At 41.9% G+C, this 19,299-nt stretch overlaps 1 protein-coding gene across 7 annotated transcripts in view; it reads right to left on the bottom strand.

The window, feature by feature from the left end:
* gnao1a (guanine nucleotide binding protein (G protein), alpha activating activity polypeptide O, a) overlaps positions 1 to 19,299 on the bottom strand; it is an 87,666-nt gene that overhangs the window by 31,314 nt on the left and 37,053 nt on the right. Inside the window, exons 4-5 of one of the 7 annotated variants that reach the window (XM_070907987.1) lie at positions 11,168 to 11,181; positions 10,527 to 10,557 (exon numbers count right to left, since the gene is read on the bottom strand). The exons of 3 other annotated variants lie outside the window; for them this stretch is intronic. In XM_070907987.1, coding sequence (XP_070764088.1) covers positions 10,527 to 10,557; positions 11,168 to 11,181 — 45 coding nt within the window. Of the gene's footprint in view, positions 1 to 4,005; positions 4,066 to 4,963; positions 4,984 to 8,342; positions 8,390 to 10,526; positions 10,558 to 11,167; positions 11,182 to 19,299 lie in introns of all 7 variants that reach the window. 3 more of the 7 variants (XM_070907984.1, XM_070907986.1, XM_070907989.1) reach the window with 3 other exon arrangements.

The raw sequence follows: 19,299 nt of genomic DNA on the forward strand, positions 1-19,299 counted from the left end.
ATCTCTCCTCTCTTTCTTTTCCCCCACCCACCCCCGTCCTGCTCTACTCCTCTCTTTCTCACCTCTATGACACTGACATGAGCTTCACCATCCTCTGTTGTGTTAAACCATTTTTAACTCTGTCACCAAGGTGTGTGTGTGTGTGTGTGTGTGTGTGTGTGTGTGTGTGTGTGTGTGTATATAAGACAAGGTCTACATTTGTCCCATAGATTTGCTGTTATTGATTTATTTTTTGTGTACAAGTGTGGGTTTTTATATATCTGTATCACATTTCTGTCTGGAGTGAAAGGCTCTGTCCAGGTGGGAGTGTGGGACCAGCAGTACAGATGCACACATATTGTACATTTTTAACCTTCATTTACTGAGTGAAAGTTTATGGGATATGTATGGTCATTTGCAGCCGTGCTTTGCTTCAGTTTCATACTGTTCATTTAGGTTAACGGACAGTGTTACACTTTAGGCCATTGTTTTGGTTTTACAGCACATTTATTGCCTTCTTCAGTTTCCTCACTTTCTTCAACCACGTTTTCAGCAGCAGCCGGAAGACACAGTTAGCCAAGGACATACTTTCCACTGGGGATGGGGGTGGACTTGTCCCCGTCACTTTTCAAAACCCTATTTTTGTCCCCCCTCACTTTTACAGTTTCAGTTTGATTCATGCACTCACTGTGTCCTATTACTGCCCAAAATCATCAGTCATCTTCACTTACTATCATGTGCTCACAGCAATTAAGCTTTACAAACAGTGGCGAGTGAATTGAGGCCTTTTTTGCCCCGGATTTTGCCTCTCAGGCAACATAAAAGCTGCCCGTAACTTCTTGGTGGAGACCAAAGCATCTTCCAAACGAATGCTGGATGTGTAAAAAGGCAAATGTTTGCTAACATGTTAGCTATAACAACTTTATTAGGTGATAATATGTGAGGGCTGTGTGTCCTTCAGCTTGTTTCAGAGTTTGTACACCCTCAAGTGGAAAAAGATTTACTATGCCAGATCTTGGCGAGCTGATGGAAAATCAAAGCAGAAATAAGTCATACACACATACTAAACCACACTGTTCTACCACATACATGGAGGAGACTGGTAGCTACAGCACAGGGGCAGTCTGAAGCCACCTGTCTCGTCATAGTGACCTTTAAAATCTCTGAACTCTGTTGGGCGCACACACACACACACACACACACACACACACACACACACACACACACACACACACACACACACAGTGAGAAGGTATTGATGTGCAACAGTTTATCTGTGAGGAACCAAAGTAGCCTGTGTGTATATGTGTGTAAGTAATTACAATTTGGTATATTCATTTTAGGGGATTTCAATCTTGTCATTTTTACATGAGCAGTTTTATTTTTTATTTGTGAATATTTACGAATAATTATTTTGTATTACTGCTTTTTTTCAAATATGTATTTAATGAATTGAATTAGTTTTGATTAAATTTGTGTTTCAATTAGCATTCAGTACAATGTTTTCTTCTTCTGCACATAGACAAAAAGAAGCGTTGAGTATTTGAGTTTGACTTGTAATACCAAGCTTTTGTGAATGTACTGGATGCGTGTGTGTCTGTCATTCAAGTCTAATGACACACTTGCTATCGCTCTGCCTGCTCTACATCTACGCTTGGACATTGAATAGGCAATCATCGGTGCCACCATCATCACCACCATCAGCCCTCCCACATCCTCTGCATCTGTTCCTTTCTCTCCTTCCTTACCTCGGTCCCTCCATTCAATAGCCAATCAGAGCACTTACTTTAGGACCTTTCACATCTCTGTTATTGTGTCTGATTTATAGCCAATCATCCCTCTGCACAGTACATGAGTACGCCCACCACCCATCTATCTGCCTTAACTAACTACACCCAACATACAGTATATCCACCAAACACACATCCATCCACGCGCGCGTGCGTGTCTAATGTAGAGGCTGAAGTGAGCGCAACACACTTGTAATTAGAGAGAACAAACTGACACCATTTCAAGAGCTACACAGATGCATCACAAACATCACCTACTCTGACCTCTACCATCTACTGAGAGCTGTGCACTTGGAAAGTCCTCCCCCCACTCTCCTCCCTCAACTACTGACTACGCTTACATCCTGTTTAATAATCCGCTAGTTTATTCTTCAAGACCCGGAATCAGCCTGACTCTGCTCACACTCAGCACGAGAAAAGATGAGAGGAAACCACAGGAGCACGGTCCAACTGAGGCTTTAAGTTTTAGCTGCACTCTGATTTATGTTTTCTCATATAGGTATATACATTTGTACTGTCTTAAGGGTTGTATTTGATGTTATTATAAACTGTTTGAGTAATCGCAAATGGTAGTATTGTTAGGGCACAGTCCTCGCACTATGTAAATAGTTTCATTTAATCCATTTAATTTAGTCCACTGCAGGGGTAGGATTAAACAATCATCATTTCTAAAATATTACAAACTAAAAACATCAACAAATGCTGTTTTATTTTATATTTGAAAGAATTAAGATGCATCTCCGTGAGGCCGTATTTAGGCACAGTGGAGATTTGAGCTAAATGCTAACGTCAGTATGCTAATATGCTCACAATGATGATGCTAACAGGCTGATGTTTAGCAGGTAATATTTAAATATTGAACAGGTTCACCATTTTAGTGAACAATGGTGAACAGGTTCACCATCTTAGTTTTGCATGTTAGCATGCTTACATTTGCTAATTAGCACAAAACACAAAGTATGGCTGAGGCCGATGAGAAGTCATTAGCTTTGCAGGAATGTGGTCATAAACCAAAGTATTGGACAAATTGTGACCTGATGATGGCGCTGGCAGAAAAGTGAAGGGATCGCTAAAGTTATTACAATTCATCTTGAGGGGAACATGAATGTTGGAACCAAATGTCAAAGTAATCCATCCAATAGTTGTTGAAATATTTGGACCAAATTGGTGGACTGACCGGCAGACCGTCATCGCCATCCCCAGAGCCCTGCCGCTAGCACGGCTAAAAATGAACTTGTTGGTGCTCTCTGGTGGACCAACTATGTAATGAAGTCACTGTTTCCAAATGACCTTAAACATATCTTTGGCCTATACTAGTTCCTGTTACTTATCACCTGACAGATCAGATATATCGGCAAGAAGCTAATGTCGGCTAACTCTTCTTTGTGTAACCTTGGTTTTAATGACCGTAACTATAATGTTGCCAGTGGTCATTTTGTGGAGGTAAAGTGTACAGTGTTCAGCTGAGGGGGTACAGTAGGTTTCACGTGACTTGTATATTTCAGTGGCTTGGCTACATAAATAATTCCATGTACTCGTGTACTGCTTGACAATGAACAAGGTTGATTATCAACCACAACCACTTTCTATCAGCCCTTCACCCTCCGTCTCTCTCTTCTAATCAATGCGGTGGAAATAGACAATGCTGAAACGAGATTTAGAGGACAACAACATGTCTTATGAATGGGATTAACAAAACAACGGAAGAATAAAGGCTTTTGGTCTGCAGTCTTCAGGGTGTGTGTTGGAGAGAGAAAAAGAGAAAGGGTTCTATTTTCCTGCAGGTGTAAAGCCAGCGCTACAGCAAACTCCATTTTTATGCAATTTTCCTCAGGTGCAAGTCTATTCTTTTGGGTCTGCGCCTGTTTTCCTGACACCAAATTAATCTGTTTGCGCCAAGGTGGGAGGAGAGGCGTGCTGAGGCTGTGTTTATGCTGATTAGGTGGTGCCGTGCCATATTGGCGCTCATTTTGGCACGAAATTGCGTTTGAGTTAAAACCTGCTCAGACCACCTCTTACTGCTGACACAGGGCAATTCTTGTGGATGTAGCGGGCGGAGGCCCAGGCACACAGACCTCTCCAAAATCACAAAACATCTGTCCAAATATTTTCGCTGTCACGTCAAGGGGATCGTTTTCTGTTTTGCCACTTCCAACCATAATGTTTGCAGTTGTGGCAAACCTGTACCCGCTGAACCGAAATCTCTGAATCAATTCCCAACGTGTTAATAAAAAACCTGACCTGACCCATAATCAAATATGGGCTCAGAGCTGCTGCTGGAGAGGGAAAACAAAAGCTCAGGACACAGGATACTTTTGGGGGCGACAAGAGAAACTTGGATACTTCATTAACTATCTAAATCTTCTGATGAGACCTCTGGATTTAATAATAACTGACATTGTGTGTTTTTCTAAACACCGACTAGCAAGTCTCCATTTGTTTATTTAAAGATATTTTCCGTTGAATAAATAAGGACGTTTATGTTCATTGGACTTAAAATGAGCATTTTCAGATATGCATAGAAGGAGAAGAACTGCAGAGTTTAAATTTTAAATTAATTATCCTGTATTAATTGTTTGCACAACTATAACCAGTCATGCAGATATTCCAGCAGCTGCACAAATAACTAATAAACACTCATAAACATCAACTGCCTGTTTATTCTACCATTGACAGCATATTTGGGGTGATATATATAACATAACTTAGGGCGCTTCATGGAGATGAATGGTATTTCTCTCTCAGAGACTTCAGTCTCTCTATCTCTGTTTCGCCTGTTGCTGCGTTTAAAGGGGGTGACAGGAGCTCACGTGATTGGTCGTTACTGAGGCCCGCTCTGACTCCACCTGTTGATTCTGTATTCCTTCTCCTAATAATGTACTCAGCCTCTTCTCCATGCTGCAACCAGCTGCGCCTGGTTTGCGCCAACGTCTGCGGTCATTTGCGTCCTATTCCAGGAAAATAGAGCCCAAAGTGTATCTCACAGTTCTTTGGCTCAGTGTAACTGGTCTTTTATGGAAACACTATTTGACAAACATTTATCTGACAAAATTTGTCAGATAAACATGGAAGGAGCTGAATGTGATTCATTTGCCCTCTGACACTGCAGTCACTACTGTCTTTGAAAAAAGAGCTGCAGCAGTGACAATGTCCATGAGTCCATTAAAGCCCCAGTCCATAGTCTGCTGAGACACCATGACACCCCGAACATGCTCTCTTTCAAACTCTCTCCATCTGGCGTCCTCTACTAGGCGCCGATCCCACTTGAAGGGATTTGATTTGATGTAAATGTGTTTCAGCGCGGAGTAAAGCTCTGTTCCAGCTCTGTTCCAGCTTCCTCTCTGCGACTGATGCTCTGTCCTCTCTGTCAGCAGCCACACAATGCCTGATATGGAACGAGAGAGTGTGTGTTCATCTGGGTGTGTGTGTATGAATGAGGGACAGTGTGAGAAGAAACTGAGCCTGTTTCCTGTTTGTGTGTAAATGTGTCTGTGTGCGTCCAGAGTGTGTTCCAGTTTAAAGCGCTGGGCAGTGGGCCACAGACACACTTAAAACCCACAGCCCAGTCTAAGAAGACATATTGGAAGGCATAGGGTCAGTATTTGTGTGCATGTGTGTGTGTGTGTGTGCGTGTGACAGTAATGGACTGTTCAGACAAGCACAGTGGAAATGCTCCTGTCTGTAGGCAGCCATCTTTGTACTCCAACTTCGACACATACACACACACACACACACACAAACACTATCACACTGCAGTTGTCAAGGAAACAGGGAAAGTAATTATCTTTTAACCTTTGCCCAATTAAATTACCCACTCTTATCTAGGGAGACACAAATCGAGCCATCTGTAATACTGTATGTGTATAAAACGCTGTAAAGGCAAACCACCACTAAGGTATGAAAATAGATTTTCAGTAATCACAAATGTCTGATAAAACTGTATGTTTTACATACGCTGTAACAACCTGATAACTGCGAAAAACAGTTATTCACATGCAGTTCGCCAGTGATCAGATTGCAAGTTGCTATTGCTCCGATGTAGTTTTAGTCCGCACATGTAAAATATAAACTAAGAGTCTACAGCCACGCTAGCAGCTCTGTGAGCCTGTACAGCGGTGACTTGAGCATGTTGCTAATGTTTGCTACTCTAATAAGCACTAAACACAAGGCTGTTGGGAATGTCATTAGTTTTGCATCACTGTGTATTCAGTGTTTAGTCATAAACCAAAGTCTTGGACAAATAATAAAATAGAACTAATGATGGTGCCAGATGAAAAGTCAGGAGATCACAAAAATTATTATAATTCATGCTGATGGGGACATGAATATCTGTGCCAAATTTCACGGCCAATATGTTGCTCCAATAGTTGTTGAGATATTTCTGTCGGTACCAAAGTGGTGGACCTGTCAACAGGCAGACAGACCAACACTGCCATCCCTAGAGCCCACAAACTTGATTTGAATTGTAAACATGGTTAAGAAGTTTCCCCAGCAGACATGTAGCTGTGCTGTGTTTTTTTAATCCCCCAACCCGATGAAGGAAACCAGGTTCCTCCTACATCACGTTTAAGAGATGAAGTTGCTGCAGGAAGCTGACAATAACCAGATTGCTTGACTGCATGTAAATGCACTAAATGGGAGTTTTTTTATGTAAGCAAAGTAGCCGTAAAGTAGATGCATCTAATCTTGTATCTACCCCTTAGGGGGCTGATTTTTCCATCATGGTCACCTTTTGATGCATTATCCCATTTGTTGTGCAGCCATTTATCAACGGCATTAATCATCTGACATGAAATACTGACTTCAAATTATTTCATTACAAGCTTGAGTAATTTCGGGCCATCTGCAGTAACAAATGAGTGATGTGGTTTGGCCCAAGGTTTGGCACACTAATTTAATTATAAATAAACAAAATGAATTGACCGCTGAGTGATGTAATTCCACATGAAACAGTTAAATAAAGTGTGTTTTTCAGAAGTAACAGACCTCAGGACGCTTTTCTGGGCCAACTAATATCAAACATTGAACAAGAACATCATGTAATACACATTACTGAACAGAAAATATCTCTTCTCTCTCACATGCACATTTTGTCAGTGTGTACTGCTTTACAGTAGGTGGTTGTAGTTTTTGACGTAAGTGACTTTAATCGTAAAACTATGAAAAACGGCGCTATAGAACATATGACTTACTGTGTGTTCAGACAAGGCGAATTTTAGAGGAAGTGTCACTGCATACAAAGTCAATGGAAAGATGGGATTGGATGGGAATTGCAAAGATGCGTCCGAACAAATTCAAAATGTTTCGAAAAAATGCACACTTATTGCGTCTTCTGCATGAATGTACCGTTGAGAGGAAAAAGGTACAGATTTCTGTCGACTTGTAAGATCAGTCATGTGCTGAGTGGAACACGCACAGACACAATTACAGTCGATGCCTCCGTTGCTAGCTAGCTTAGCTTACATCTGTACAGTTGGAATATCATAGAGCTAGACAGATGAAGTGACCAGGCTGAACATGTGACCAAATTATGAGTCTCAATTTAGATTGTCCACATGGGAAAGGTCATATAATCAATCTTAAGAACTCAAAAGCAACCAATTCCAGATCCAAAAAGGCCAGCGCACTTAAGTACAACACACCTGTTGAGTCACGCACACGCTGCACACTGAACTTCCTGTGTGTGATAGTGGGTTAGTTAATGTATTATATTCTATAACATCTGTGGACTGATTGAGTAAAACGGGGCCAGAGTTAGTCAAGAAAAGATACATTTTCATCTGGTGGCCATGGCCAGATGTTATAGGCAACATGAAAGTCACATTTGTTATGAAGTCGACATGTATAAAAAGGAACACAGCCACACACGACACGTACAAGACAGAAGTATGCATGAATAAAACACAGGCAAAACATAAAAAGGATGACAATGTAACAATAGAATGTACATGTAAAGAGTGTGTTTGTGTGTTGTTGACGTCACAGTGAAGCATCAGCCATCAGATAACTCGGAGAAAAAAAACATGGCTGGCATTCTCTATCAACAATCTGTTCTCGCTCCCATTTCTCTGCCCCCCCCCCCCCCCTTCTATTTTTGGACTCCAGTTCTCTCTTTCGATCGCCTTCTTCAATCTCTCTTGTCGATCACACCTCCTTTCTTTCTCTTTCTTTCTGCCCCGTCTCTCATAGTCTAACCTTTCCTCTCATTCCTCACATGACGTCACTGAAATCCAGTGGTCCACAGAAAATAACACACACACACACACACACACACACACACACACGTGACTTTTCTCTTCTCCTTCTCTCTTTATTATTTCACCTCATTACAGTGTCTCTCCTCTTCTCTCCTCCTCTGTCGTCTGCCGGCATGCCCCACCCTCTCGCTCTCCCTCTCCCACTCCTCTGCATCATGTGACTCTCAGCTGCAGTTGCCATGGTGACCATCCTCATTTCCCAGGAATGCAATCTTGTCTCTGATTCTCTCTCTCTCTCAGCCCTGCACCCCCCCCCCCATCAGCATCATCCGTCCCTTTCCTTCACCTATCCCTCCATCCCCTTTCCCTCCTTTACTTTTCCTCTCCAGCTCCGCTTTCGACTCCCCCTCTCCTCCCTTCATCCTATCCTCCCTTTTCTCTTTTCCTCTCAGTATACAAGTAGCTCAAAATCATTGTCTGCTTCATTTCTGCATTTCAATCCATTAAATTCAACTCATGTTTTTGATATAGATGTCAGATGTGCTGCCAAAGTATCTCACTAGCTTGAAGTACACACCACCTCCTTCACCCTCTCCCCCACTCCCTCCCTCTCTGTAGCAGTTGCTGAATAATGGAAGTGATGAAATATTAAATTGTTGTTCTGCCCTCCTGTAGACTACCCCAATGGAGCCCTAACACACACACATACGCAGACACACACACATATATATATATATATATATATATATATATATATATATGTGTGTGTGTGTGTGTGTCTGTGTGCGGTCCATGCCTTGACCAAGTGGAGCTTCCCTTGCAACCCTCGTGGGGCATCCTGCAACCACACCCAAGACAGCACACACACACACGCACAGAGGAAGGAGGTGGCGGATATGGGGCATGTACAGTGCGTGCTGTTATATGAGTGGATCGTTAAAATACACTTAGTCAATAGCAGCCACAGAGCGCAGTAAAAAAAAAAATCAATCCTACTGTCCCCACCTCAACCCCAAGAGAGACGGAGAAAGAGATGGAGGGAGCAGGAGGAGGAGCAAGCACGGCTTTGCATGTAATCATTAAGCATGTACATGAGTGTGTTACAAAACATTATGTATGCAAAAGCCTTTGTCTCTGCTTGTGCACAGAGGTGCAGGATGGTATATTCATGAGGGTGCTGTCAGTCTCCACCTACTGTGGAGTACAGCGTTGTAGTGATAGGTCTCCAAAAACAGGAACTAATAGCGGCAGCAAATGGTGGATGTGCAGCAAGCTTCATGAGCATGTGTTCACACCATGTGGGCTCTGATATCTGATGTGAAATCTCAGATTTTTTCATTTGACAGGCATCATCTCTGCTGGCTGTGTTTTCGTAGTTGTTTTGAAGAGAGTCTGAGCCACCAGTTTGCTCATTAGTAACTGATTCATCAATTCTACAGCTGGTACCCAGCTACCAGCAGTAGGTGTACCAAAATGCTAAGAGGATTATCAAAATGTTTAAACTACAGCTGAACATGACAAAATACAGCCCAGAAAACCACATTTTCTCAAATAGCTTCATACTATAATCAGTGGGGTCCTACGTAAACTCAACATTTTCAAGTTAAAACAGTTTGGGTTATTTTACACGGAATATTTCTTCATTTGTGTTTTGGTGGGCTAAATTTGAAAAACATTAAGTAGGCTACACCCATCGGGGTTTAGTAACATTTGATTCAAAATCTAGTTTGCTCATGGTGACAGTCAATCAGTCAATCTGATGAAACTACACCCACACAGCCCCGATGGAGAACATTCGCTTCGAGTTTGAGCTTAGTTTTTGACTGTTGTATCGAATGTTATCATGAAACACTTTCATTTCAGTGGGATTTAAGACAATTAAGGCAAATGAGGCTAAAAGTTATGGTGTTAAAAAAATAAATTTCTTATTTTCATGTAAATTTCGGCATTTTCATTTTGCCTGCACTGGATAGCTGACAGTACGAATATAGACAGGAAACACAGGGAGAGAGGAGTAAGACATGAAACAAAGGTGCAACAAAGATATGCTAGCAGGAAATGTTGCGTCATTTTAGTTTAACCAACATGTATGTCAGAGTTTTGACTTTGATATTGATTATGCAGCCAGTGTTATGCAGAACATCTATGAACAATAATCTATAATTGTACAACATTACTTTTATTCCATCAAAAAGTTAAAGCTATGTGGTAGCTATGTAGAGGTATGAAGATATTCTGGTCTGGTCTGTCACACCTGCACATATCCACTAACACACACACACACACACACAAACACACAGACCAACACCCCATATTCCTGATTTAAAAGGGGTGCGATCCTTTGCAGCTGTTCTGCAGTTTAAACAAAAGGTGTGCAACGCTTCATTCAATTACATCTTAAATGTGTGTGTGTGTGTGTGTGTGTGTGTCCATCTACACACCTAGATCAACAACACACTCACCAAGATACAAGCTGCATCCCAGACACCGACCAATCACATCAGTGGCAGTTGTGTATACACACACAATATCAAACATTATCTGAGAATATTAAATGAACCGTTTTACCTGCTATTGTCAGGACATAAAGCCTCCTGCCACATCCAGTGTAATCACTGCATGACAGTGAGAAATGGGTCACGAGAGAAAAATGAATACACTCCCTGAAAACACCTACACACACACCCACACACACATCATGACCTCCATCCGTCTTAAAAAAACAAACCCAAAGCCTCACACATAATATAATTAATGAATTGTATGTTTTCTTTAACTGGAGGGTTTAGTGTTGTGTTCTTTGTGGCTCTGTGATTTGAACTACAAACATTGCATTTTACACTATGTCATACTTATATATACAGTAAATAATGAAGACAGTCATTTCAAGTTAATCCACACTTGTACAGCAGGTGATCCAGTTTCCCATCCTTTCAAGTCTCCTTAAGATGGGTTGATGAATAATGTTCATTATTTTTCCTTTCCTTTTTATAGCTTGCATTGCTTATTTATTCCGTTTCATCCTTGTATTAGATTTGACTTTTCCCCCCCAGCAATTCTGCTCTGCTAAAACAACCTGATTTCCCCACGGGGATCAATAAGTCTTGAGTTTCTCTCCGTATCTGTTTCTTTGTTTTCCCACCTCAGACTTTCTTTAGTCTTTTTCAAGCAAACTCCTCTCCCTCTTTCTCTCTCTTTAACTGTCTCCCGTCGTGCTCTCAGCTCTCTCTCCTTCTCTCTCTCTCTCTCTCTCTCTCTCTGTCTTTGGAGTATCAGTCTCTCGTCCAATCCGCCTCTCTGTCACTCACTGTCTCTTTCTTCTCACACTTCATCTATACTTAGATCCAACAGTGAGCTGTCACCACTCCACTTTCCAAACATACCTCGTCCTCCGAGCCTACTGGTGAAGCACACACACATTGACACTCACCAACATACGGTGAATATCAAATGAACCCAGATGAAACATTAAAAGAATGTTGCTTGATCGACCTTTGTCTGTGCTTCAGACATTGTAGAATAGATTGTCATATTTCTGTCTGCACATGGGAGACTATGAGAGCTGTTATATAAAGCCAAGATAAACAAGTGAAGAACAGTCGTTCCTATGATTGGGTGTTGGCTCTCTGGCAGTTTAGCAGGCTAATTATACACATTATAGATGTGTGCTGCCTGTGTGTGTGTATATTAGTGCCCTGCTGTCACCTGTGTTGTGCCAAAGTCCCTGCACACTTACTGCAGCTCTTGAAAAAGGACAATGTTTGCATTCTTAAGGAAAGCATATTTAAAGTAGGCATGACGCGGAATAACTGGGATGAGCCTGTTTTTGATATTTATGGGCAGGATATCAAAGCCAAGACAGTTTTGCTTGGTGACATTAACCAGGCATCTCTTGCTGTTTGGCTTCATCAACCAGTGATCTCCAATGTCTTTGTGTAACGACGATGGAATGAGGATTAGAAACTGAGATCTCGGGCCAAGAGTCTCTCCTGGAAAAGAGTGACCCGCTCCATCCAGCAGCTGAAGGGAGGTAGCTGAGGGGGCTTAAGGTTAAGATTGCCCTCAAGGCACTTCCATTTAGAGCTGTTCTAGGCATGATCAACTTGGGAGGAGACTTCATGAAAAATACATGACATCCCGGAAAAGGAGAGCTTGGGGATCATAGGAGGAGTGGGAAGAAGCTGCTCAGGAGGAGTACAACTGGGCTGCTTTGCATCTGCTGCTAGAATTTTGCTCCAGGTTGACAGAATAAATGGAGGACATGGTAAAATATGATTTTTTTTTTTAGAACTTTTAAGAAAAATATAAACTTTGAAAAGTAGTTTGAAGTCATTATCAATAAATGATCATGTTTTATCATTATGCTTTTCAGCTGGCAGATTAAACATTCAATTATGAGTTCAACAAATTAAAGTTCCGATTTGTTTTAATTTCTGACTTGTTCCACGGCTAATCCATATTACTCCATTTTCAGCCAGACATCCAACATTATAACACACAAAAAGAGAGCTGAAACAAGAAGTCCACAGAGGGCTTCTCAAATGTGGGGATTTGTTGCTTTTCTGTGTCATATAAGATAGTACACTGGATATCTTTGGTTTGGGAGTAACGGTTGGATAAAACAGGGAAATATGAAGATGCCACCTTGGGCTCTGGAAAATTATAGTCGGCACTATTTTCACTATTTTCTGACATTTATAAACAAAATGATTACAACCAAGGAAATATCCAATTAACGATAAATTATTAATGAAATAATTGGTGGTTGCAGCCTTAGACAAGAAAACTAAACAAAAAACAGTTGACTATTCAGAGCTGTGGCAATCAGTTGATCTCAACCTGCAGGTCATGAACACCAGGGAGTCACAAGATCATCTGTGATGGTGGGTCAAGAACAATCTCAATCACAAGGATGCACAGAGTAGTTTACTATGTCTGCAGTTGTGTTGAAATGAATGTACCAAAGAAGACAACACATTCAGGGTGATAATTGCTCTGGATATGTCAAAGATACCAATACCAAGCTATTGCCTCTGTAAAATGACAATACATCTTTATACATTTACAAGATTGCTACATTACAATGAGCTCTTTTTATTTATTGCAAACGGTCTCAGTCTGGAAAGGATGAATTTGCTCTTCCTTTCTAGCCTTTTTTGGCTAATGCTCTTAAGCTGAATCTCCATCAAAGCAGAAGTATCAAACATGAATACAAGCAGTTACTGTAGCACTATGCTGATGTAATACAATCCCTCTGTTTGCTGAGCGAGAGTGAGACAGAAGGAGAGGGGGAGGGGGCGAAGAGATACAGAGGAGAGGTGGAGAAAAGGAGAAGAGAGAAAACAGAGTAAGCGTATGAAAATGAGAGGAGAGAGAATTTGTTGGGGCCCCCATTCCAGCCAATAGCAAGTGAATAGAGGTGGCCAAAACACAGCGTCCAATCATGTGAAAGATAGGTGGTCAGGTGACCGCATGGCTGCGTGTTCCATGGAGGTGGCCGGCTAGCCTGGTTGCTACGGAAACTGGTTGGTATCCTAGAGACTGGCGAAGGGGCTTATAGAAAACTGAATGGTAAGACAGCCAGAGAAAAGAGAAAGAGACGGAAAAGAAGAAACCTCATCCCGTATCTCACATCATAGGATTTAAACGAGCGCACACACACACACACACACACACACACACACACACACACACACACACACACCTTAAAAACATTTAACAGTGTGTGTGTGTGTGTGTGTGTGTGTGTGTGTGTGTGTGTGTGTGTGTGTGTGTGTATGCACTAGAGGTGTTGTGGCCATTAGAGATAAGAGCTATTGAATTAGATTATCTTATTTTCACAGCTACAAACACACACACACACACACACACACACACACACACACACACACACAGAGAGAGAGAGAGAGAGAGAGAGAAAGCACAAACAGTACTACTACAGTCAGGCCTGATGCTTCAGTGAACTATAAATAATGACAGTCCACACCAAAAAAACACTCAAATACGGGGAAGCGTGATGAGTCCAGCCTAGATATGCCTGTGTATGTCTTTGAATCATCTATCAGTGAATAGAGGTGTGTCGGCTGCGTGTGTTAGTGTCATCTCATCCTGAGAACACACTGTTCTATATTTTGTGGGTGCCGATTTGGCCTCAGAAAACCTCAAACAGCAGCTGTTTTGTGTGCGTGTGTCTCGCTTAATAGTACAGCTTCAATAGTAGTCCCAAAGCTCTAAGCTTGTCACTTGGAGAGAAGGTTTTCTGGAAATTTTCAGACCAAATCTCCATGGTTCATATTGTACGCTGACGAGTACGTGTCTCACCATTGTTCGCTTTGGGCAGTTTCATAAGTTTGACATTGTATCATGAATGTGATTATTAAAAAGTGAGTGCATAGTAAGTGATGATGACAAATGAAGAGGGGATAGGGAAAACTTAACTCCAGGGAGCTCCTCCCAGTGGCTTAAGTCTCTGGCACTAATTTCAATTTATGTCACAGACACTCATTTCTTTGTTAAAATCCTGACCACTGAATAGTGGCTTTGAACTTAACCCCCTCACCAGATATTAAAATTAGCTTGAGTCTGTTTAATGCTGTCCTTTAAGGCTCGGTGGCACAGTGAGATTCACAGGAACAGGCGGTGCTGGAGACATGGTGAATCCGCAGCTTAGTTAACTTACTTAACTTACTAACAGCTAACATGCTAGCAGGCCAGGCACATGCTAGCTCCAGTTAGTAACAATGCTTTTCCATTTCCCTTACATTTTGTTCTGAGCATTGTGGAGTTAGCAGTACAATAGGGTTCTCATGGTTATTCAAGAGATGTAATTGTTTATTTATCAATTTTAGACTCTCCGGCTCTCCAATGTCTCAAAGGTCAGCATTGTCAAGACGATGTGCTATTGGACAACGTTAAATATTCAATTTACTTTGTAATCAGGAAAGCTTTTCAGTAGCAGCCTGTATAAGGCAGGGACATTACTCAGACTGTCTTTCCATAGGTTTAAAAACTGAGATAACACTATTGGTAACAATGAAAATGCATGTGTGTGTGTGTGTACGAAGAAAGGGCTCTTTTTGCACGTCTGTGTCTGTGTGTGTGTGTGTGTGTGTGTGTGTGTGTGTGACAGCCTATGTGGGTGCATAAGTCATAAGAATGCCACTCGTCTGGCTCTAACACTCACCCAACCGTGATAAAACTGTGCAGTGTTAGTGTGTGTGTGTGTGTGTGTGTGTGTGTGTGTGTGTGTGTGTGTGTGTGCGTGTGTGTCAGCACCCTGTGGGCAGAACTTTCTGCAGTACAAGACTAGAAAGCAGCAGTGATGCACTAGCTGCCTGGCTGACTGGGCGCTTTAACAACACACACACACACACACACACACACACACACACACCAAACATCATCCACCCCCCCCCCCTCTCTCCTCTCGCTCTCACCACTCAGCCCATTACTCTGGCCTATTCAAGCTGCCCCCTCTCCCTTCTCTCTGTTAGAAGACTGAAGAATAGTGAAGAGAAGCAGCTCTGGACAGAGAACAGCTTCACACACACACACACAACCTCACTGAGAGAGAGAGAGAGAGAGAGAGAGAGAGAGAGAGAGAGAGAGAGAGAGAGAGAGAGAGAGAGAGAGAGAGAAGGGCGCACTGAGGCGTATTACTGTATGCATGACGGAACTTATACAGGACTCACTATAGCAGTGAACTCACAAAGAACATATCAGACCATACAGAGTTAAGTCTTGCTTTTGCTTTCTCCTATCCTGCAGCACTTCCTCTGTGTGTCACCCTCTTCATCACAACAGCCTCCAGTTCAGTCTTTATCTCTCATACCAAGGCCTTCAGCTGCACAGTGACTGTGACATGCCCTGTGTGTGTATGTGTGTGTGTGTGTGTGTTAAAATACATGTACTGAGAGCAAATTGACAAAGCAACACTAAGAAATTCACGAATTATTTATCTCTCTATTTTGTCAGCCGCTCACTCCCGTCTGGCATTTTGGTCACAGGGTTGTACATCATTTCGTTCAATAAAGACTTGTTTAAAGACAAAAACGCTCTCTGGGCTAACAAGCTTGCCAACTGTAGGTATGCAATCAAGCTCAAGACTCCTGTCGCATAACTTCCTGCGAACTATTCTTCTTTTGAAGAGCAGTTAGTCCTTCAGAGGAGGTTCAATTAAAGTAGACGGAGCAACACAGCTAACAAGCTACGGCAGCTTCCTCCATTTTGGACTGTCCGGCTCTCTGTTCCCTCAATGGGTCAGCACTGTCAAGACAGCTTTCTGTTAAGGAACAGGTCAAAGTTCCCCAAAGCTGAACTTAAAAAAAGCCTAAAAAATGTGCACAGATTTACCGTGCCCCTGAATTCACTGATTGTGGTGACTCAATTGAAATGAATGACTTCACTGCAAAATTTGTACCGCTTTAAATGCTTCTGTGACCACAATTTTAGTATCATAATTGCTAGTATCTGTCTTTCTATTGAGCTGACAAATGTTTCCTACTCCATCATTAATACCCTGCTTCTCAGTCAAAGTACCTCTTTCCCTATTTCCCTCTCATCTCTTTGCCTTTAGGCTGTCATAATATAGGGCTGATATAATTTCTTTCAAGAAATATTGGGAAATAACACAGAGAAAGCTTTAGTTTAACAGTTGAGATATAAGACAGAAAAGACAATTAAGAACAGATTTCAAGGGGGAAATCAACAGATATCTCACTGTAGAACAAATACAGAGCAAATCAACCGACAGTGACAAATAGGATTGCATAAAATCAATATAACTGCTGCTATACTGATAAGCAGGAAGAAGATGGAGACATATTTATAATTAAGTGCAGGGCTGCATATTTGAACAGACCTGCACCAAAACGCTCACACACCTTAAATATTGATTATACGTTAAAAAAGGACCCTAACAAGGGTGTTATGTATAACAATATAATACATGTTCCTGTCTCCTGCAGCCTGCTGTACTTCCATTACAGCAGTAAGAGAAAGAACGTCAGGATTTGTCAGTTAAATAAACCACTGAGAAAGCAGGATAAACCAGTAAAAAATACACTGTACTTCTGTGTATTCTGCATATATCTCGTATGAAGACTGCATGGCCTCTTAAGAATGGAAATATAAAAAATATAAAAACATATAACATATAGACACATCCAAAGTGAGGTCATTTTAGAAACACTTCTGGTTGCAAATAAAAAAAGTAACAAGTTTAGGCAATGAATGCAGTTAATGAGTGCCCTCACAAGTACAGTGATATGTGTACTGTCTCTGTGTCTGTGTGTGTGTGTGTGTGTGTGTGTGTGTGCAAAGAGGTGAATGTTAGCACACGGGTGGCAGGGTCACTGAGCTGGCCAGCTAGTGCACAAGGAAATAAAATGCTGTCCTGGCACTGATTTAATTCCACGGCCAACTTGCTAGTTTGGACTGAGGAGCGAGGGAGGAAGGGAGGAGGAGAGATGGGAATGGGGGGTGACAGGATGAAGATGAAAGAGAGGGAGAAAGAAGAAGGAAGACGGTGAGAAAGAGGGAGGGAGGACACCAATGAGAGTGGTTGGGGGGGGGGGGGACTCTAACCAGCTTTCCATTAAAAGTCCAGACACATTGGGGCCCATGTTATGCCATTGCCCAACACACAAACGAACACACAAATGTACACACACACACACACACACACACACACACACACACACACACACACACACACACACACACACACACACACACACACACACACACACAAACCCTTGAGCCTTTTCTCCACTAGCTGATCAATGGAAGCAGCACTTAAGATTGCAGCACAAAAAGAGCTAGAGGGGGAGGGCGAGGGAGGCCTTTGAGGAGGAATGAAGGACCAATACAACCGCCTCAGCGTCGGACTCGGGCAGCTATCTTAAAGCCAAGCCCTCGAAGTCATGATTGTAGGCTGAAACTATGGAAAATAAAATACTGTTGTTCTGCTGTGATGCGCTCATACGTTGAAAGGATGCTCCAACATCGGAGTTGAAAATCCGACATAATCAATACAGCTTTGAGAGTTTATCTCTTAAGTCTCTTCCATCAGATTGTTTGAAAACACAGTGGCTCTAAGGATTCTGCTAAGTGCAGCTGAAACCCTCCATCCAAGTATCTATGCACACATATACTGCACGTAGGCACAATGCAGAACCAGTCAGACAGAGGAAGGGCTCAACAATTTGGAGGAAAATATCTAATTGTGATTTCTGATTAATATTGCAATCTAAATGATTTTCTATTGATTAAAATACAAGCCTGTATTTGTGGCCTACATACTACTAAACAAGAACTGATTGTGCCAAACATAGTCACATACTTACATTCTTGTTTTACCTAAACTAAAATCTGATAAAATAATGCATAACAATAACGCAAAGATGTCCCATAATATGATAAATTCAATATAACCAAATAATATATTCATGGCATTCAAAAGTTCTGTTACATTTAACTTACGGTCAACTGCTGGTAACATCTGGCACTGTTTTGATATGTGACTGACAGCCCATAATGAGAACAGGCACCTTCACAGAGTGACAGGACAGAGTGCATCACAGCCCTGAACCCTGGAGGTCTCAATTTCGAGCATTTCAGGTGGTACGCTGAAAACGACGATATGATGTGTTCAAAAGAATAACTGAGATAATCACACCGGCTGTCCTTCATTTACACTCGACAGCTACCACGCTAGCTAGATCGCTTACGTAGACCAACTCATCAGCTGAGTACATTTACGAGCGACAGTTGTCATTATAGCTCTTATATATTTGAAAGTTGCACTCTTTCGTTGTAATTTCGATGCACAAACGCCACATTTTTGTCTTGTGGGGCAACTAAAGCAGCCTTTGAAACTGTTGTGAAATGAGTCTGAAAATGTCCGTGGTCCAACATGGCCAAGAATACATCCTCTTTAAATGTGTTCCATCACTATGAATTTCTCTTTATCAGTAAACAGGTGTGTGCTTCAAGCCAGCTAAGCAATTTACTTCTGACATATTGTGTTGAAACAACACAACGTCTTGGTGACATTTCCAATCGCAAATGCTCTCTTTCATTCTCTCCTTTGGAGGAGGAAGAGGAGGCAGTTTAGCTATGGATGAATAAAGATGAAGCAGCAGCTGGACATGGAAAGATAGACAGATGCATGGAGGAGTGGATGAAGGAGTGAAGCAGAGATAATGAGGAACTGAGAGAAGGGTGAAGAGAAGAAAGGAATACAGGAGGGAGGGCAACTGGACATGGCGGAGGGATAGATGGATGTTTTCTTTTCCATCTCACATGTGCACACAGGGGAGTGGGTCTTATGC

Source organism: Enoplosus armatus, chromosome 6 (assembly GCF_043641665.1).
Source record: "Enoplosus armatus isolate fEnoArm2 chromosome 6, fEnoArm2.hap1, whole genome shotgun sequence".
Taxonomy (NCBI): domain Eukaryota; kingdom Metazoa; phylum Chordata; class Actinopteri; order Centrarchiformes; family Enoplosidae; genus Enoplosus; species Enoplosus armatus.